General features: G+C 35.5%; 1 protein-coding gene across 5 annotated transcripts in view; it reads left to right on the top strand.

Moving 5' to 3' along the window:
- The window catches only part of WNK1 (WNK lysine deficient protein kinase 1), a 152236-nt gene that overhangs the window by 67621 nt on the left and 62333 nt on the right, over positions 1-22282 (top strand). For all 5 annotated transcript variants that reach the window (XM_008577690.1, XM_008577683.1, XM_008577704.1 and 2 more), the window contains exons 3-4: positions 8814-9034; positions 11303-11460. In XM_008577690.1, coding sequence (XP_008575912.1) covers positions 8814-9034; positions 11303-11460 — 379 coding nt within the window. The remainder of the gene's footprint in view (positions 1-8813; positions 9035-11302; positions 11461-22282) is intronic.

The following is a 22282-nucleotide window of genomic DNA, read 5'->3' as shown; positions in this document are numbered from 1 at the left end:
GTCCCTTGCCGGAACAGGAAAAAAAAAAAAAAAAAAAAAAAAAAAAAAAAAAAAAAAATTAAAACTTCAATGGTTAGATTAAACAACAGACTAAATTGAATTGACAGAAATAAATATGAAGAAATCAGAAAGCAACAGAAAGCAGAAAAGAGATAGAAAATATTGAAAGAGGATGAAATATACAGTGAGAAGACCCTATTATGTAATTATCTAGACTAATTGCCTAGAGGGAAATAATAGACGGAATGAGGAAAAGCAGTATTTGAGAAGGTGATGGCTAATTTGAGGATGTATACAGATTCCTAAGCAAGTAGATTAGAAACATCCATTTTTGTGCCTGGAAGAATATAGATAGCTTGGAACATTGGTAGCATTTGGAAAGGCAGATTGGGAATTAGTTTAACGTAAATACTTCAGATCTTCTGAGTTTTCCATCTTTGTTCCACGTGTATAAATACTTAAATTGAAACAAATATGACACCCATACTTGAAAAATAAGATGAGATGGTATGGGTTAGAAATTTTGGATCAGGTGATGGAAATAAATTTAGACTCATTTTTTAAATTGAGGTAAAATTCATATAACATAAATTTAACCATTTTAAAGTGCCCAATTTAGTGGCATTTAGAACATTCAGTGTTGTATTACCACCACATCTATCAAGTTTCTAAACACTTTCATCACCTCAAAAGAACACCCTGTACCCATTAAATGGTTATTCCCCATTAAACTTCCCCCCAGCCCAAGAACCATATTTATTCTTTAATTTTGTATTATCTAAGTTATTAGGCATTTTTCTTTTTAGGCTTAAAGTTCTCTTTTCCCATTATCTGTTTCAAGGGCTATGTTATCAGGAGGGTATAGTAGAAAGAGCACTAGATTTGGAATAGGAGTCATGACTTCTACTCCCAGCTCTGCCTCTGACCAACTCTGATTTTGGTCAAGTAGCTTCCCTTCTATGGGCCTCAGTTTCTCGTCTGTAAAACAAGGGGTTGGATCTCTAGTATTCATGGATGGGATTTTTTATTGTGACTGAAAATACCTAGCCATTTTTAAGGGTACAGTTCAGTAGTGTTAATGCATAGACATATCTGTGCAATCTCTAGAATTCTTTTCATCTCACAAAACTAAGACTCTGTACCCATAGAACAGTAATTCCCATTTCCCTGCTACCTACAGCCCCTGGCAACCACCAACTGCTTTATGTCTCTATGGATTTAACTAATCAATATATTTCATATAAATGGAATAATAAAAGTATGTGATGTGACCTTTTGTGTTTGGCATCTTTCACTTAGTGTAATGTTTTCAGAGGTCATCATATTGTTGCATGTATCAATACTTCATTCCCTTTTATAACTAAATAGTATTCCCATTGCATAGAAATACTGCAGTTTGTTCACCTGTTCATCTGTTGATGGACATTTGGGGCTGTTTCCACCTTTTGGCCATTGTTAATAGTGCTGCTATGAACATTTGTGTACAAATATTTTTTTGAGTACCTGTTTTCATTTCTTTTGAATATATATATATATATATATTTACACACACACGCGCACACACACACGCGCACACAGAGGAATGGAATTGCTGAGCCACATGGTAATTCTATGTTTAACTTTTTTTTTTTTCTTTTCCTTTTTGTCTTTTTTCGTGTCCGGCAACAGATCGCCACCCTCAGTGTCGCGCCCATACCGGACCGGGACCGGCAACGGGATCGCAACCCTCGGTGTTGCTCCCACACCTCGCTCAGCCAGTGAGCGGGAACCGGTCTGTATGTGGGATCCGAACCCTTGGCGGGAGCGCCACCACACTCCCAAGCGGCGCACTGTAGCAGTGCGCCACCGGGCCGGCCCAATATGTTTAACTTTTTGAGGAACCACCAAACTTCTTTTTTTTTAATAGCTATCCTACTGATATGTTATCTCATTAAGGATTTGATTTGCATTTCCCTATTGATGACTGATGTTGAGTATCTTATCATATGTTATTAGCCATTTGTATATTTTTGGAGAAATGTTTATTCAAGTCCTTTGCCCATTTTTAAATTGATTGTTCTTTTGATATTGATTTGTAAAAGTTCTTTATATATTCTGGAAATTAGACCTTTATCAGATACATGTTTTTCAAATATTTTCTCCTACTCTTTAGGTTTTCTTTTGACTTCCTTGATAATGACTTTTGATGAACCAAATTTTTAGTTTGGATGAGACCCACTTTATCTGTTTTGTCTTTTGTTGTTTGGGCTTTTGATATCATATCTATGACTCAATTGCCAGAGCAAGGTCCTGCAGATTTCTTCTAAGAGTTTTATTGGTTTAGCTGTTCTATCTAGATTGTTCTTCCACTTTGAATTAACTTTTGCATATGCTATGAGGTAGGGTTTCGATTTCATTCTTTTGCATGTTTATATCCAGTTGTGTGAGCACCATTTGTTGAAGAGACTATTCTTTCCTCTGGGCTCTCAGTTCTGTTTCATTAGTCTACATGTCTATCCTTATGCCAACACCATACTGTTCTGATTACTGTAGCTTTGTACTAAGTTTTGAAAATTGGAAATCTGAGTTCTCCAACTTGTTCTTCTTTTTCAATATCACATTTTTCTATCTGGGGACCCTTGTAACTTCATATGAATTAGAGGATTATATTTTCATTTCTGCAAAAAAGGCTGTTGGAATTTTGACAGGATTGTAATGAATTTGTAGATCACTTTGGGTAGTATTGCCATCTTAAGTGTATTAAGTCTAACGAGTCAGGCACAGAAAGAGAAATACCACATGTTCTCACTTATTGGTGGGAGCCAAAAATTAATAAATAAATTCACACACAAACAAATGAAGGGTGGGGGAAGAAGACAGAATAACCACAAAAATTCTTTGAACTATTTAAGTCAAGTGCACAGATATAATGAGGGAAGGTCAGGGAGGGTGTGGAGAGGAACGGGCAAAGGGGCATGGAAATCAAGTACAATGTATTTTGAGAAGTAAAATAAAATAAAATAAACCAATAACCAGACAAGCAAACAGAAAGGACATTGTTGGGTGGGAGGGAGGAAAGGGAGGAGGGAGGGAGGTTTTGGTAAGGGGCAACAATAATCAACCACAATGTATATCGACAAAAAAAAAAAAAAGTGTATTAAATCTTCCAGTCCATAAACACAGGATGTTGTTCCATTTATATATTTCTTTAATTTATTTTGGCAGTGGTTTGTAGTTTTCAGTGTACAAATCTTTCACATCCATGGTTAAAATTATTTCTAGATCTTTTAGTCTTTTGGATGCTCTTGCAAATGAAACTGTTTTCTTAAAATTTTTTTCATGTTAAATGCTAGTATATATAAATACAACTGATTTTTGTGTGTTGATTATGTAGTTTGCAACTTTGCTGCATTCTTTTATTAGCTTTCGTCTGTGTGTATGTGTGTGAGAGAGAGAGAGAGTGTGTGTGTGTGTGTGTGTGTGTGTTCATTCTTTGGGATTTTTGTATATGGGATTATTTCATCTTCCTTTCCAAGTTAAGTAACTTTATTTCTTTTTGTTGTCTAATTGTTCTGTGTAGAACTTCCATTGTACTGCTAAACAGCTGTAGTTATTCTTATCTTATTCCTGATCTTAAGAGGAAAGATTTCAGTCTTTTATCATTGAGTATAATGTTTGCTGTGGGTTTTTCATGAGTGCTTTTTATCATGTTGAGGAAGTTCTCCCTATTCCTAGTTTGTTGCATATTTTTATCATGAAATTATGTTAGAGTTTTGTCAGATGCTTTTCTGCATCAATGGAGATGATCATGTGTGGTTTTTTTCTCCCTTTGTTCTATTAATTTGGTTATCGTGCCACTTAATTTTCATATGTTGAACCACTCTTAGATTTCATAAATAAATCCTACTTGGTTGTGGTGGATAATCCTTTTACTATGCAGTTGGATTTGGTTTGCTAATATTTTATTGAGGACTTTTGCATCTGTATTCATAAGGGATATTGTCTGTAGTTTTTTTGTGGTATCTTTGGTATCAGGGCAATACGGACTTCATAAAATGGCTTAGGAAATATTTCCTTCTCTTGTACTTTTTGGAAGAGTTTGAGAAAGATTGTATTAATTCTCCTTTAAATATTTGGTAGAATTCACCAGCGAAGCCATATGGTACTGAACTTTTCTTTGTTGGGAGGTTTCTTGAAGGAATGTTCCATGTGCACTCGGGAAGAATGTTGTTGGGTGGTGTGTTCTGTGTCTGTTCCTCTGCATGGGCTTTTAGTGGTGTTTAAGTCCTCCATTTCCTTACTGATCTTCTGTCTAGATGGTCTGTTAAAAAAAAGTGGAGTATTGAAGTCTCCTACTGTTACTGTAGAACTAATATTTTTCCCTTCAATTCCATTAACATTTGCTGCCTGGAGGTGCCCTGCTTTTTTTGATGTGTATGTTTTTATAATTGTTATATTTTCTTGGCAAATTGACCCTTTTATCAATATAAAATGTTTTTCTTTATCTCTTGTACTTATTCTACTTTGTCTGATAATAGTTTAGCCATCTCACCCTCCTTAGGTTACTGTTTTCATGGACTATCTTTTTTCCATCTTTTCATTTTTTCACTTATTTGTGTCTTCACATCTAAAGTGAGTCTCTTATAGACAGCATATAGTTGGGTTTTTTTTTTTTTAAATCCATTCTGCTCATCTCTGTGTTTTAATGGGAGAGTTTAATCTGTTTACATTTAAAGTAATTAGTGATAAGTGACTTCTGCCATTTTGCTATTTTTTTTTTCTGTATGTCTTATACCTTTTTTTTTCCCTCATCTTCTCCATTACTACTGTTTGCGTATTTAATTGATTTTTTTGTAGTGTACCATTTTGGTTTCTTTCTCATTTTCTTTATATATATATTTTAGATATTATCTTAGTGGTTACCATAGGATCACAACTAACATCATAAACACTAGTTTGAATTGATACCAGTATAGATTCAATAGCATACAAAAATCTCTGTTCCTATACAGCTTCATGCTCCCCTTTGTGTTTCTCTTATCTCAAATTATATCTTTAAATATTGTGTGCCCATTAATATAGATTTATAAGTATTTTATGCATTTGTCTTTTAAATCATCTAAGGAATAAAAGGAGGAATTATAAACCAAAAATACATTAATACTCATTTTAATGTTCAGCTCTGTTACCTTTACCAGAGATTAAAATCGCTTCAGGTTGTTGTCTGGTGTCTTCATTTCAATCTGGAGGACTCTCTTTAGCATTTCTTTTAGGGCAGGTATACTGCTAATAAACTCTCTCAGCTTTTGTTTATCTAGGAATATCTTAACTTCTTTATTTCTGAAGTATAATTTTGCTGGATATAGAATTCTTGGTTGGCAGGGTTTTTTTTCCTTCTTCTTTCAGCCCTTTAAATATGTCATCCCACCACCTTCTGGCCTCCATAGTTTCTATTAAGAAATTGGTTCATAATTTTATTGAGGATCCCTGTACATAATGACTCACTTCTCTCTTGCTGCTTTCAAAATTCTCTTTTTGTCTTTGTCTTTCAACAGTTTGAATGTAATGTGTCTCATTGTGGCTTTCTTTGCATTTATCCTTCTTAGAGTTTGTTTAGCTTTTTGGGTGTGTAGATTCATGCCTTTTATGAAATTTGGAAAATGTATGGCCATTATTTTCTCAAGTATTCTTTCTGCTCCTTTCTCTCATCTTCTGGGATTCCTCTTGTACATATGTTTGTGTCAGCTTGATGGTGTCACACAGGTCTCTAAGGCTCTGTTCATTTTTCTTCATTATTTTTTCTTTCTGCTTCTCAAACTGGGTAATTTCAATTGACCTATCTTCATGTTTGCTGCTTCTTTGTTCTGTGTGCTCAAATATGCTCTTATAACCCCTTAGTGACTCTTTATTGTGGTTTTCAGCTCCTGAATTTCTGTTTGGTTCCTTTTTATAATTTCTATCTCTTTATTGATATTCTCTGTTTTGGGGTTAAAATTTCTTATATTCTAACATTTGTCAGCCATTGTTCTTAACATCTAGTCTTCCAATTTTGTGGAATAGATACTATAATTACCCCTGTTTAACCGTGAGTTGATTGTTAGTTCATAGGAAAATTTCAGCATTGAAAAGCTGATTGGGAACTCTGGTTGTGAGAATGGGGTTTCTCAACTACTAGGCTTTTCCTAAATTTGATTTGGTTAAGAATTGGCCATAATAAAGGACCATAAAATGCTCAAATGCACTCTCTCTCTCTCTCTCTCTCTCTAATCTCTCTCTATGTATGTATGTATGTATGTATGTATGTATGTATGTATGTATGTATGTGTGTGTATGTGTATATATATATATAGTAGCACTTCTTATTCTCGTGATACTTAGCTTCTCTGAGTTTGGAAATTTTCCATTGGTTATATATGGGGCAGATTGGATCCCTTCTTATCCATATTCTCTCCTTACTATAGTAATTCTCTCCAGTGCTATAGTACATGCTTGTACATGTGTCCTGTAGAATAGGTTCATAAAATGAAATGTGAATCAGTATATGTGTAATTTTCATTTTAATAGAAGTTGAGAAGAAAGTATGATTTCTTCCTATTGGCTAGGGTAATCTCGAAGGTCTTTACCAAAATGATAGGCTTTAACCTAGGCCTTGAAGGATAGATAGTTTTTCTTTAAGTAGAGAGGTACTATAGGAAGAGTAAAGAAAAAAGAGAGAATATAAAGTTAGCTGTAGGCTAGCCCTTTTGGTTGAAAACAGAAAGTTTATAAGGAGAAATAATGACAAATAAGGATCCCAATGTTTTATTATAAAAATTTTCAATTATAGAGTTGAAAGAATTATACAATGAACACATATATTCTCACCACCTAGATTCTATCATTATTAACTTGTTGCTACATTTGCTTTATCACATTATGTCCATCTTTTTATTCCCCATCATCTATCTTATTCATTCTAAAATAAATTGTAGATATCTGTATGTTTCACTCAAACTCTTGTGTACATTTCATTAGAGTTCCAATATTTGTATACTTTCTTTTTCCTTACAGTAAAATTTAGATACGATTTAAAAACATAAATCATAATATATGACTCTAAATTTTGACAGACATTCACTGTGTAACCAAAACTTTTAAGATAGAGAACATTTCCTTCAAATCAGAAAATGCCCTCATGCCCCTTCCTAGGCATCCATTCTCTTACCCTCCAGTTTTAACTGTTTTAATGTATTTTTTTAAACCATAAAACCCATTTCTGCTATTAGTTTTCTTTAATTACCCCTCCCAAATGAAGCGGAATTTCATTTTAGTTCCACTATTAGCTTTTTAGTTAGGTCTAGATCTTGTATGTGTGCGTTTTTTTCAGTGGTTGCTCTGGAGATTGCATATATCCTTAACTTTTCACAATTTACTTAGGGTTGATACTGTACAATTTCATGTAAAATATAAGACCCTAGCACATATAAAGGTTTGTTTATACCATCTAACACTTATTCATTATGCTATTATTTTCATATATGTTATTACATATTCTGTAGAGTCCATCATGTTATAGATTTTCATTTAACTAGTCATATGCATTTTAAGGATACTAAGAAGAAAATGAATGTAAAATATTTAAAATTTTAGTGCTCTTTATTTTTTTCCTGAATATTTCCAGATAAAATATGCATTGGAACTCAACCCCCAAAATGTATCTTCCCTGCAGTGAGTAGCATCAGAAATCTCTGTTCAGTTCTTTTAGCATTAGCTGGGCTGCTTGGAATCTGTCCCACAGATTTCAAGAGGTCAGCTGTATTTCAGAGGTCAACTAGAGATTTGGTCAGAGTGAATATGTAGAATTTAGGGCTCTCTGTCTGTGCCTCTTTTCTGACTCCCCCCTTTCCCTTCCATATCTCTGCAGTCCAATGGAACTTTCAATGGTGATGGAAATGTTCTATAATCTGCAGTGTCTAAACAGTAGCCATTTGCCACATGTAGCTGTTGAGCATTTGAAATGTGGCTAGTGCAACTGAGAAACGTAATTAAAAAAATTTTTTTTATCTACATTTAAATATAAATAGTCATGTTTGGCTGGTGGATATTTTATTGGACAGACTGTTACTGCAGAAAGTCCTATTAGACAGCACTGTTTTCAATGCTGTAGTCATCCCGAACTCTATCCTTGTTTCTGTCAAGGTTTTAGCTGACCTGCACAGTCAGATGGGGGCCTTCTTTTAGGTGGAAAGATATAGAAAGTGTGAAGCTCAAGCAGTGCTTTTTTGTTGTCCTCATGTGAACTGCCCTCCAATTTATGACTGATTTTGATTGCTATCCAGAGCCTTCAAATAGCTGTTTTGTGTATTTTTGACCAGAGTTCGTGAATATATCTGTGTCCACTAAGAACTGTTTCACCATTTACCAGAAGCAGAACTCTACCTCTTCATCATTTTTATTGTGAACTAATTTTAAGGAATTCAATTTTTGTGCTGTTTTCTTCAGAATTCTCTTAACCAACTACTAATTATTTTCAGCTCTGAAATATTTAGATACTGCTCATGCTGATATATAGCCAACTTGATTTCCCATTCTTTTAAGAAAAAAAGTTACCTAACACTGTAACTGTTTAGATGAAAAGGAAGACTTTTTTTTCTGTGTCCCTTAATGAAACTTTCATTTTAAACCGTCCTAGCCTCTTTAACCTTACCAAAAGTATTACTAACCTTTAAGGTTACTGAATTTTAATATTCTAAATTTGATATTCCCATCTCAGGTATACTAGAGTTTAATGGAATTCTTCAAAGCAACAAACTCATATCATTGATAACCTGTTTGGTGTACCTTGCTTTTTCCAGGTACCTAAAAAGGTTTAAAGTGATGAAGATCAAAGTTCTAAGAAGCTGGTGCCGTCAGATCCTTAAAGGGCTTCAGTTTCTTCATACTCGCACTCCACCTATTATTCACCGGGATCTTAAATGTGACAACATCTTTATCACCGGCCCTACAGGCTCAGTCAAGATTGGAGACCTTGGTCTGGCAACACTGAAGCGGGCTTCTTTTGCCAAGAGCGTGATAGGTATGTTTCAAGTGTACCTTGGAGCCTGACTGGGCTTCTGACATTCCTTTTGTTTAGAAACCTGGCCCTGTCAGAGCAAACCTTCAAAAATTCATAGCTTGAACCCAGGAGGTGATCAGTTCTACTTGTGAAATATGAGATTCTCTATATTTATGCTTCTAGAAGCATGTTGAAGACTATTGATGTTTTATAAAGTTTCATGGAGAGAAGTAAAGTGAACTTTGTCGGCAAAACCACTTATAACAATCTTATTGAGTTATCCTGTTGATACTTAATATTATGTACTATTTATACAATAGAAACAGTGTGTCACTTTCTTCATAAAAGAAATGCAATTTATATGTAGTTTGGTTTCTAAAATGTTTGTTGGATCTGTGTGTATGTTCAAAAATACCTCCCTGTGAAAACTTTATTTTAAAATGTAAAAAATATGACAGTTCATTTGAAAAGTTGGTCATATCAACTTTTTTCTTACTCTCACTCTTTAGAAGTTATGATGTGTCTAAAACAAGGTTTATCAACCTTGGTATTATTGGCATTTTGGGTTGGCAAATTCTTTGTTGTAAGGGACTGTCTTATGCATTGTAAGATTATTTAGCACCATCTCTGGCCTCTATCCACCAGATGCCAGTAGCACACCCCGTTTACCTATCCCTAGCTGTTACAACCAAAAATGACTCCAGACAATGCTGTGTGTCCCCTGGATGGCAAAATCGCCCCCTGTTGAGAATCATTGATCTAAAGAAGAAGGCTGTCCTTTTGTACCTTTAACTATATGTTAGTAAGTCGCAGCTGGAAAAATAATTTAATGACTAATTTGATAAGTTTTTACTCTCTGATGGAGGGTATCACAATTAAAAATTTGAAATCTTCACAAACATTCTATATCAGTCCCCCCAGAAAGTGACAACAACTACAAAAGAAACCCATTAATTTTTAAGTGGGCTAGAATCTTAAGTATTAATAGGAAAACCATAGAACACCAGTAATTTGTACATCCTTATAAAATAGCATTCTCCTTGGAATATTGTGTAACTAGGATTTGGAATGCTATATATATATATATATATATATATATATATATTTTTTTTTTTTTTTATTTATTTATTTTTTTTAACAATACTTTAATAGGAAGAATGGGAAAAGACTTATTTAAAGCTGAATTACCTTTTTGTCTTCCTCACAGGAAACATTTCTTTGATTGTTATTGGCATCTTAAAATCTCTGGCCCAAGAGTTTTTCTTTTCTTTTTTGTTTGTTTATTAAATTATTGTGTACAAATGTATTCCTGAAAGTGCCCTATAATTTGAGGTACATAGACTTTTAATATATTGGGAGCATTGCAAAACCTAGTCTGTGGGATCACACACTCTGTGCTCATAAATCAGTCTATTTGAGTTGTATATTTGTGTGTGTGTGTGTGTGTGTGTGTGCGCACGTGTGTATTTGTTTTTTGCCTGTAGGATATCCCTTACTATATTTCTTATATCGGCAGTAGACTTGTGCTCTGCAGGTGGGATGGTAAGTATGTGAAGAAAAGGGCTCTGGTGAATGACCTTGTAGACAACTAGAATTTATTTCATTATTTTTTTAAAAATCTATTGAATATCAAGTTTTTCACTGCAAGTCCTTCTTAAAAAGTGAAATTGGTCAGATGGAGTGTTAATGGCAAAAGACTAGCTGTAAATGTTAATCTTACAGGTACCATACAGTAGGGGGCAGACAAGTACTTTGATTTTTCTAAAACTTATCATGTTATCTTACAGGTAGATACCTGCTTTTCCGTTTTTCTTTCTTTTTTTTTCTTGTTGTTCTCCCCCCCCTTTGGTGTCAAGCCAGGTCCAAACCCTTGACCTTCATGTAATAACACCATATTCTAATCAACTGAGCTAACCACAAGCTTCATTTGTTTGCAATAAGAGTTATATTAGTTTTATCTCTTAGCCTAGGCTCTATTTTGGCATATTGTATAAGAAGAACCTATTTTAAACAGTAAATAAGTAAACAGACACTTGACCCTATTCCAGTTTCTTATAAAGGCCTTGAAGTAGAAGATCTTCTAGAAGATATTTAATGGAACAGACTGATTGAGAAGATTTCCTTCCTCTTTTTTTCTCCCTTTCTCCCCCATCACCCCTTTCTATTTTTTGTCTTTCACAGGTCAACCCCTCTGCTCTACTTCTCTCCTCTCTCCCCACCCCCCTGCCACAACTAGTAAAATCTACAACTTCTGCTTGCATTGAGTCTGAATCGTTCTTTTAATTTAAGGTACCCCAGAGTTCATGGCCCCTGAGATGTATGAAGAGAAATATGATGAATCCGTTGATGTTTATGCTTTTGGGATGTGCATGCTTGAGATGGCTACGTCTGAATATCCATACTCGGAGTGCCAAAATGCTGCACAGATCTACCGTCGAGTGACCAGTGTAAGTCTCCCCCTAGCTGATTGGCAAGCGTGGATCGCATCTAAAAATAATCCGAAGCTGGATAACATCAAGCCATGCAAAGGGGACAATAGTTGGAAGCATATTGAGTGAGGTGTTTGGGGGGTGGCGGATTATTGATAAATGTGCAAGGCTATTGCTCGTGATATAGTGAGAGCAGAGATAAATATCATAGAACCATCACTTTATCTTGGACTATCCTTGCATTCATTTAAACCTTTATTATGAGATATATTATGTTTAAAAGCATACTCTCATAACCTACTTTTCAGCTTCCTGTTAATTCATCTAAGTTCTCATTCTCTCCCACCACGTTTAGTTTCTAAGTTAGAAGTAATGCTTTTAACTCAAGATGCTTTGTCAAATTAATTTGCTAACAGGCTTTTCTCTGAATGATTTGATTTATTAATTTATTAAATTATGTATGTGAGCACCCATAATATTTAAGGTCTAAATTACTAGTAATGTAGTTTAAATTACTCATGGTAGTTCATGTCTGCTGACATATTTTGTAGAGCTGTCCAAGCAAAACTTGAAACATAGGTAGGATTTATCATTTCATTTTACCACTACGTAATTCATTATGCTTCTCTAAAAAATAAAGATCTTTTCTTAAATAACCATATCATACCTGAAAAAGTTAATAATAGTTTCTGGATCATCTAATACCTTCAACCTGTTCAGATATTTTCACCATTTTTTCAGAGATGTCCATTTACAATGTTCAAAATAGGCTCCATCAAGGTCCACAGAACATATTTTGCTGTTGTATTTCTTGATCTAGAATTATTGTTTCTGCTTCCTTTTTCTGCACGCAATTTGTTGAAGAAATTACATTAATTATTTTGAGGAATGTTCTGTATTCTGAATTTTCTGTTTGCTTCCTTGTGTTGTTTAATTTGTTGTTCTTGAATATTTCTGAAAAGAGAAGTTTGCCTTAAAGTAGTTGGGGTATATGAACAGTGTGAAAATAATTTTGCCTTTTTTACTTGCATTTACCCAGGAGTGTACAGTGTAGTTTTCCAGAGCATACATGATATACTGCATCAGAGTAAATATGGAAGCAGATAAGAGAATCCATTTGTCTTTTATTAAACCATATATTAAAATAGATTGCCACATTCTTTCCTTTATTCTTGTCCATTCGTACATGCTATATACCTTGTCCACAGCCCTTCTGCTATCCAGTAAATCCTTATACTGTACATAACAGACTTCTCCAATGGTTGACTTCACTGTGTAATGATCTTTGCCTTCTGAGCTATTTCTTCTCAATTGATAAAGATTATAGAATTTTGTTTGTAATTGATTATACTACTTCTAAGTTCATAAATTGAATTAATGTAAAGCACTCGCTGTTTATTATTTTTATTGATTTATATTCCTTATTTCTTTAAAATATATATTTTTTGGGCCGGCCCGGTGGCGCACTGCTACAGTGCGCCACTTGGGTTTGGAGTTTTAATGGCACTCTCCATTTCCCTGGTACATGATAAATTACAGAACACTTAGCACACAGTTCCTTTTGAATTTGCATAGGTTACTTTCCCAACACTCTCACTCCTGAAAGAGTTATAGACTTTTATGATAACTGGCAATACCCAATGTGCTGAGAATCTAGAGATTAAAATCTCCGGTCTTGCGCCGCTTGGGAAGCGCGGTGGCGCTCCTGATGAGGGTTCGGATCCCACATACAGACCGGTTCCCGCTCACTGGCTGAGCGAGGTGCGGGTGCAGCACTGAGGGTTGCGATCCCGTTGCCGATCCCGGTCCGGTACGGGCGCGACACTGAGGGTTGCGATCCGTTGCCGGACACGAAAAAAGACAAAAAGGAAAAAAAAAATATATATATATATATTTTTGGCAGCTGACCAGTATAGAGATTGAACCCTGGACCTTGGTGTTATCAGCATCATGCTGTAAACAACTGCACTAACCAGCCAGCCTCTTCTTTAAAATATTTAAATCTTACCTCTACACAGTATTTCTATATAACTTAATACATATCCACAGTACTATCTCAAATACAAAATAAGTCTCAATGCTAATAAATGCAACATTTTCTGAATCCCTGCTGTACTGTGCCCACAGCTTGACACCTGATAAAGATAAATAACATACATATTCCCTGTCTTCAGAAAACCAGCTCTAATATAGAAGATAAATGTGTAAGAAAACAATTGTAATTCCAGTATGGTGAGTATTTTAATGGAGACAAGCACTAGGAATAGTGGAGATGCAATAGTTAACCCTACTTTGGATTAGGGAAAGTTTGAGAAAGAGCTGCTGTATGAACTGTCAAAAAGGAACAAGGGGGAATAAGAGTGAGAGGCCATTTTAAAAAGCTGAAATAGTATGTACATGAATGCTGAGGTGCCAAACACCATAGTACAATTGAAGGAAAGGCAAATCGACCACATAGGGTGAGGCTGTTGTCTTGTGATTGGAAGGGAGGATAAAAATCAATCGCTAATTAGTTTCCTCTACTTCCAAATCCTGTCTCTCTCATTTCAAAGCAAAGAGTTGGGGGTCAGTAATAAAGTGGTGAACTTGTGACTCCTGATAAGTGTTTTTTGCTGCTATTATATTGTTTTGTTTTAAAATGAAGGAAGTTTTTGGAGAGAGGAAGAGAGAGAAAGGTTGAAATTACAGTAGTGGGGGCCAGTTGTATAACTGATAGAGTAATATCCAGGATTCAGTGGGGTCTGGAGCATGGTGTAATGATAAATCTTCAGAAGGGAGGGTCTCTTCCTGAGATGAGGTATAAGGTGTCATGATGGGCTTTGGGGGCAAAGTCTTGCATTCACGTCCCTCCTCCAGTTACATTATCTTGAGCAAGTCACTTAATTTCTCTGTACTTTATTTTGTTCTCTGTAAAATAGATATTCTTACCTTCTTGCATATTTGCTTAACACAGTACCTGGCACTGGTACTGGTAGTACGTTCTGATTATTTTCTGTGAAATGTGAGTTGATTCATCTTCTCAGGAGGGTCAAATGAAAGATGGCTTTTAAGGGTGATAAAGGGGGGCTCAGTTGGTTAGAGCATGGTGCTGATAACACCGAGGTCTAGGGTTCAATCCCTGTACCGGCCAGCCACCAAATAACAACAACAACAACTATAATAATAATGATGATGATGATGGTGAAGAAAGCTTGAAATAATATGTATGGAATTTTGAACTAATCAGGTGATGATAATTTTGAAGCAGCACCAAGCCTCCAGAATTCCTTTCTAGCATTGATAAACACTATTATATAAACAATGAATTTATTGTTTGTACTTGTGTCTGTGTATGCAAGTAGAAGAAAGCAAAGGTTTTGTTTTTGTTTTTGTTTTTGTTTGGTCAGCTGGCTGATACAGGGATCCAAACCCATGACCTTGGTGCTATAACACCATGCTCTAACCAGCTGAGCTAACTGGACAGGCCCTGTTCTCAATTCTTTTAGCTGTATACCTGGGAGTGGAATTGCTGGGTTATATGCTAACGCTTTGTTTAATCATTTGAGGAATTATCAGCCTGTTTCCCAAGTGATGGCACCATTTTACATTCCCACCATCTGTGTGAAAAGGTTCTGATCTCTCCATATCCTTGCCAGTACTTCCTATTATCTGAGTTTTTGATTCGAGCCATCCTAATAGGTTTGAAGTGTATCTTTTTGTGATTTTGATTTCTATTTCTCTGATTGCTAATGGTGTTGAGCATCTGTTTCATATGTTTAATGAATATATATGTTCTTTTGCTTTGGAAAAAATGTCTATTTGGGTCCTTTGCTCATTTTTAAATTGGGTTATTTGTCTTTTTATTATTGAGTTTTATGAGATCATTGTAGATATATGCTTTGTCATTATTTTCTCCCATTCTGTGGGTTTTCTTAATAGTGTCACTTTCTTAATAGTGACACTATTAAGATAAATAGTATTTATTTATTTACTTATTTATGCTTATGTTTTTGGTGTCTTGTCTAAACATCCATTGCCAAATCTGACTGTGAAAATATACTCCTATGTTTTCATCAAAGAATTCTATAGGTTTAGTTCTTAAAATTATGTCCTTGGTTCATTTTCAGTTAACTTCTGTAAATGGTATGAGGTAAGGGTCCAACTTCATTCTTTTGCATGTGGCTATCCAGTTGTCCTAACACCATTTGTTGAAAAGACAGTTCTTTCACCTTTGGATGATCTTGACACCCTTGGTGAAAACCAGTTGACCATAGGCAAATGGGTTTGTTTCTGGACTCTCAATTCTATTCCTTTGATTTCTATGCCTTGATTACCATTGCTTTGTAGCAAGTTTTGAAATCAGGAAGTGCAAGTCCTTCTACTTTAATTTTCTTCAAGATTGTCTTGGCTATTCTAGGTCCCTTGCAATTCCATATAAATTTTAGAATCAGCTTGTCAGTTTCTGCAAAGAAGTCAGCTGTGATCCTGATAGGTATTGCATTAAATCTATAGATTGATTTGGGGATATTGCTGTCCTAACTATGCCTAAGTCTTCCGGGGTGTGAATATGGATGTTTTTCCATTTATTTAGATCTTCTTTATTTCAACCATGCTTTATAGTTTTCAGAGTGTACTACTTTTGTTAAATTTATTCCTGAGTAATACATTTTGTGTGTGCACATTATAAATGGAATTTTCTTAATTTTAATTTTGGACTGATATATTTGAGATAGTATTAATTTTTGTATATTGATCTTGAATTCTGCAGCCTAGGTGATTTATTGGTTCTAATAGTTTTTTAGTCGATTGCTTAGGAATCTTTTTGTATACATGATCATGTCATCAGTGAATAGAGATAGCTTTAATTCTTAATTTCCAATCTGGATGCCTTTTATTTCGTTTTCTTTCCTAGTTGCCCTGGCTAGAACTTCCAATACAGTGTTAAATAGAAATGGTGAAAGCAGGCATCTTTACTCTGTTCTTAATCTCATGGGGAAAGCATCCACTCTGGGGATATTTCATAAATGCCCTTTATTATAATTGTTGAGGAAGTTCTCTTCTGTTTATAGCTCGTTAAATGTTTTTGTAGTGAAAGGGTATAGGATTTTGTCAAATGCTGTTTCCACATTATTGAGATGATCCATGTACTGCTGCTTTTTTTTTTTTCCTGTTGGCATAATAAATTTCATTGGATGATTTTCAGATGTTATGCCAGTCACATTCCTAGTATGTGTTTAGTTTTAAGTACTATGAAGTAACTTTCCTATGAACTTTTCTTATTGAATTTTGAAATCTTTAAAAAATATAGGTTTGATAAGAGCTCATATATGCTTTTTCTGTGAGAAGAATTTAGAAGAATGGCTGGCTCTTAGCTTAATCAATAGAGGTTTGGGATTAAAGTTGAAAAAACAGGGCCGGCCCGGTGGCGCACTGCTACAGTGCACCGTTTGGGAAGCGCGGTGGCGCTCCCGCCAAGGGTTCGGATCCCACATACAGACCGGCCGCTCACTGGCTGAGCGAGGTGCGGGCGCAACACCGAGGGTTGTGATCCCGTTGCCGGTCCTGGTCCAGTACCGGCGTGACACTGAGGGTTGCGATCTGTTGCCAGTCATGAAAAAAAGATAAAAAGGAAAAAAAAAAAGTTGAAAAAACAAAACTGAGACTGTGAAGTGGTTGGCTTCTGGAGGAATTTTCTAATGACAAGAAAGAGATCATCTCTTGATATGTCATACTCTACACCCATTGTAATTAAAATGTCCATGTATGTGAGAGAAGATATAATTCTCAAGTTTTTCAGTGAAATAACCAATAAAAGTTTTCTTATTTTTAAAAATTATAGGATAACAAATAAAATTATTTAACTGAATTACTTTTATGTTATTACTTTTCCTAAAGATAATTTACCTTTTTTTCTTTAAGTTGGTTGGGATTTTATTTCCTTTCATCAGCTATCCCAATTTTGCTAGAAATGAAAAAAATGGTTCACAATTAAAACATTGACTTGAAACAAATCTGAACCACCCAATTGTTTCTCATAGAGCTTATACAAATCCTTGTTTGATATATGAATTTAATCATTTATCACATTATACTGTGATATATGAAACTTACCTCACCAGATTTCCACACATTGGTAGGTTTTTACTTAATTTTCTGGGGAAAGTTGGGAGTGCAGGTATGGAGGGACATAGGAAGTTTTATATCCTTGAAATTTAAATTGGTTCACCCAATATTTGAGCACAGATGTTATATCAGTTTCCCAGGGCTGCTGTAACAAAGTACCACAAATTGGGTGTCTTAAAATAACAGAAACTTATTGTGGTATGGTTCTGGAGGCCAAAAGTCTAAAACTGAGGTTTCGGCAGGGTCATGCTTCCTCTAAAACATGTAGGGGAGAATCCTTCCTTTCCTCTTCCTATGTTCTTGTGGTTTGCCAGGAATCCTTGGTATTCCTTGGCTTGCAGATGCAGCACTTGAAGGTCTCTGTTATCACGTGGAGTTCTTCTCTTGTGTGTCTGCGTCTCTTCTATTCTTATAAGGACACCAACAGAGTGTGTGTGTGTAGTTTGTTTGTTTTTTTTTTAATGTTAACATGTACATGTAAAGGGTTTATTTTTATTTATTTATTTATTTATTTTTGTGGCTGACTGGTATGGGGATCCAAACCAGTGACCTTGGTGTATAAGGTTATGCATTAACCGAGCTAACCGGCCAGCCACAGAGGACTTTATCTTAACTAATTACCTCTGCAATGATCCTATTTCCAAATAAGGCCACATTGTGAGGTACTAGGGATTAGACTACAGTATATTTGGGGTGGGGGGGCACAGTTCAATCCCATAACAGTTCATAGATTCATCCAACAAATATTCAAGTTTCTTTTATGTTCCTGACCTTTTTCCTAGATCTTAGGTGGTGAATATATTATTGTTAAGTCAAACACAATTACCATCTCTAAAGAACTTACTCTAGGGGAAGAGGAACAGACAGTTGACAGTCTATTGATGGTAGAGGAGACGGTTACCATACAGAATAAAAAGTTATTCTAGGGATAGGTACTTAAGGAAAGCACATAGGAGTGGTGCCTAATTGAGTTTGGACACGTTAGGGAAATGCTGTTGAAGCAGGGAGGCGCACCAAGGTAGTGCTGCATGTGAGAGAACTATACTTTTGTATGTCTATTGAGTTTGAAAGTAGAGACAAGAAATAAGGGAGGACAGGAAAGTTCAGACTTTATGCAAGAGCACTAGGGGATCCATTGGAGCACTTTAAAAGTGGGTAGGTGTCATATAACCAGACTAAAATTTTAGAAAGATTATTCTAGGTGCAGAGTGGAGCATGGATTTGTGAGAAGAAACTTAAAGCTAAAGACCTAGTTAAAAGGCTATTGCAGTAATCTGGGAGAATGACTGATAGTCTGGAATAAGGAGTTGTAGGAGAGATGGCCAAAGTGAATGGATAAGAGAGATTTATTTTCTTTATGAATTAGAATTGAATTAAGCTAAGCTTTCCTTTTCCACTTAACGTTTATGAAAATAAATGCCCATTGTCAATACATATACTTAAGAAGATAAGATCAAACAGAATATCAAACCTGAGGTTAAATACATAACTTTAAGTTTTAGGACTATAAAATTTACTGTGTGTATATATGGAATGGTTTGTATATTTTATTTACTAACTTACCATCTATAGTAGTTCCTCCTACTCACAGTTTCGCTTTCTTCAGTTTCATTTACCTGCAACTGCAGTCCGAAAATAGGTGAGTATAGAGCAATTAAGATATTTTGATAGAGCTAGCACATTCACATAACTTTTATTACAGTATATTGTTATAATTATTCTATTTTATTAGTTATTGTTAATCTCTTACTGTGCCTAATTTATAAATTAAAATTTATTATAAGTATGTGTGTATAGGAAAAATACGGTATATATAGGGTTTGGTACTGTCCCAGGTTTCAGGCATACATTGGGGGTCTTGGAACATATCACCTTCAGATTAGGAGTGACTACTGTATTACTTTTTGTCATTCTGTCATACTCTAAATGAGGAAGTAGGAAACTATCATCCCTGGGCCAAATCCAGCCTGGTGCCCATTTTTGTACAGCCCGTGACCTAAAAATGGTTTTTACGTTTTCAAATGGTTAGTTGGGGGGAAAAATCAAAAGCAGAAGAATATTTTATGAGATGAAAATTATGTATGAAATTCAAGTGTCAGTGTCCATAAATAAGGTTTTATTGGAACACAACCATACTCATTTGCTTCCAAATTATTTTGCTGTTTTCATACTATAATGGCAGAGTTGAGTAATTGTAACTGGCTGTATGATCTACAAAACCTAGAATATTTACTATAGGACTCTTAACAGAAAAAGGTGCTGACTTCTGTTCTAAACATGTCACCAGAGGGCTGGCTGGTTAGTTCAGTTGATTAGAGCAGAGCCTTGTAACACCAAGGTCAAGGGTTTGGATCCCTATACCGGCCAGCTGCCAAAAAAAAAAAGAGGTAAACACATCACCAGAACTTGGTGAAAAATTGTCCCTGGAAGAGTTCTGTAAGTAATTACTAATCCGCAGAAGTGGTGGTGATGTTCTTCTATAAGAATGCATGAGCCTCTGGCTAGAAAGGGAAGTGGGAAGGGGGGATAGTGAGTGTGGTTGGTTAATGAATACAAAATCACATCTAGATAGCAGGAATAGAATCTAGCGCGTTCTATAGCACTGTAGGGTGACTATAATTAACAACAATTTATTGTATACTTTCAGTTAGCTGAAGTGTTACTTTTATTTAGAAGAGAGAATTTTGTATGTTCCCACTTCAAAGAAATGATGTTTGAGATAGTGAGGGGGAAAAAAATCAGTGGTTGCCAGAGTTTCAGGGGAGGAGGGAAAGAGTGAGGGATGAATAGGTGGAACACAGATGATTTTTAGGGCAGTGAAACTAATCTGTGATACTGTAAAGGTGAATACAGGACGTTATGCATGTGGCAAAACCCAAAGAACTGTACAACACAAAGAGGGAACCCTAATGTAAAATTTAGTTAATTATCAATATTGGTTCGTAATTATAACAAATGTACCACCTTAATGTAAGACGTTAATCATAGCAGAAATGGATGTGTGAGGGGGAAATGTGAACTATCGGTACTTTCTGCTCAATTTCTCTGTAAACCTAAAACTGATGTAAGAAATTGTCTGTTATTTAGAAAACAAAATGCATGAGCCTCTGTAGTTACAGTAAACATGAGAATCTTGGTGTAAGCAAGTAGCTACTTAAATTATTAGCTCTGAAAATTTGTAGGTAGTCTTTTCTCTCTGTTAAGAGTAGAACTATAACTTTAATATCTTTACTTGCCAAATGTAAACTCAAGCTCAGTGTTAGGAAAATAGATTAATTTAATCAGGCCTCCTCGCCTGCCCCTTCGGTTGTGGGTGGTGCGGCTCATTCTTTGCAAGCAGATTGTGTGCGTGGGTGGAGTTAGTGTGCTTGCACAGTGCTGCTGCTTGGTTGGCATCTGCCTCAGGCGTCTGCCCCTGTGGCCATGCTCTTGAACCTACGCTCCAAGGACCTTTTTGTCCGGTTACCTAGCTTGGAGACCTGCATGTAAAGGGTCTGGTAACCCAGCCTGGCACGTGAGGGGTCTAGTGACCCAGCCTGGCATGTGAAGGGTTTGTGACCTAGTCTGGACAACAGGCTTGAGGGGTCTGTGAGCACCAGACCCAGCCCTAGCTCGACAATTGGCCCAATCAGCAGGATTACCAGCAGGTAAAAGAACTTGACACTCAGAAGAAAATCCCCTACTTAAAGTAAAGAAGTCTTTGGTGTTAGTATAATAGAACCTAGAAAGACCAGTATCCCTGTTTCCTATTCTTCATATAGTAGTAAACGTGTTTTCAGTTGTTGGACAGTTTTTGTTTTTTATTAAATTGAGATAAAAATTTCTTATCATAAATTAACCATTAACTTATGGTGGGGTTACGTCCCAATAAATTCATCATAAGTTGATAATACAGTAAGGTGAAAATGCATTTAATACATTAACCTACCTAACGCCATAGCTTAGCCTAGTGTTATCCTAAATGTGCTCAGAGCACTTAAACATTAGCCTATAGTTGAGCAAAATCATTTAACACAAACCTATTTTATAATAAAGTGTTGAATATCTCATGTAATTTATTGAATATTGAACTGAAAGGGAAAAACGGAATGGTCATATGAGTACTCACCATTAACATACACGCCAAAAGCTCCATCCTAAAGTTGAAAAACCATCATCACTTGGGGAATCACCTGTATAGTCAGAATTAGACACTATGTTAATTTGGGGGAGTTGTATTTAGTCTGCAAAAAAGAAATGAAATTTAAGATGACCTTTGAAATATTAACAAAATTTTATCCCACTAAAATGAAGTTGAATAGGGGTAAGTAGAAACTTATGTGCATAAAAACAATACATTTTATAGAATGGGAAAAACTGGTACAAATCAGAAAGCAATAACTTTAAAGTATTTGCCCATAATTTTTACACTATAATCACTTCCTCTTTGTTCTCTGAGATTTCACAGGGCAAACCAAATTATAATTTCACTTGATAGTCCCTTAAACGTTTCAAGACAGTTTTCCTAATGTAATGCATCCTTTTTTACTCAATTTTTTTTTTGCCATATGCTTTTATTTTATTTATTTTTTCTCTTAATTTTATTTTGTCGATATACAATGAGGTTGCTTATTGTGGCCCATTACCGAAACCCCCCTCCCACCTTCCTCTCCCCCCTCCCACCCAACAATGTCCTTTCTGTTTGCTTGTCGAATCAACTTCAAGGAATTGTAGTTGTTAAGTCTTCTTCCCCCCCTGA

Source organism: Galeopterus variegatus, unplaced genomic scaffold (genome assembly GCF_000696425.1).
Source record: "Galeopterus variegatus unplaced genomic scaffold, G_variegatus-3.0.2 Scaffold70, whole genome shotgun sequence".
Lineage (NCBI taxonomy): Eukaryota > Metazoa > Chordata > Mammalia > Dermoptera > Cynocephalidae > Galeopterus > Galeopterus variegatus.
This window is presented reverse-complemented; position numbering and strand designations above follow the sequence as displayed.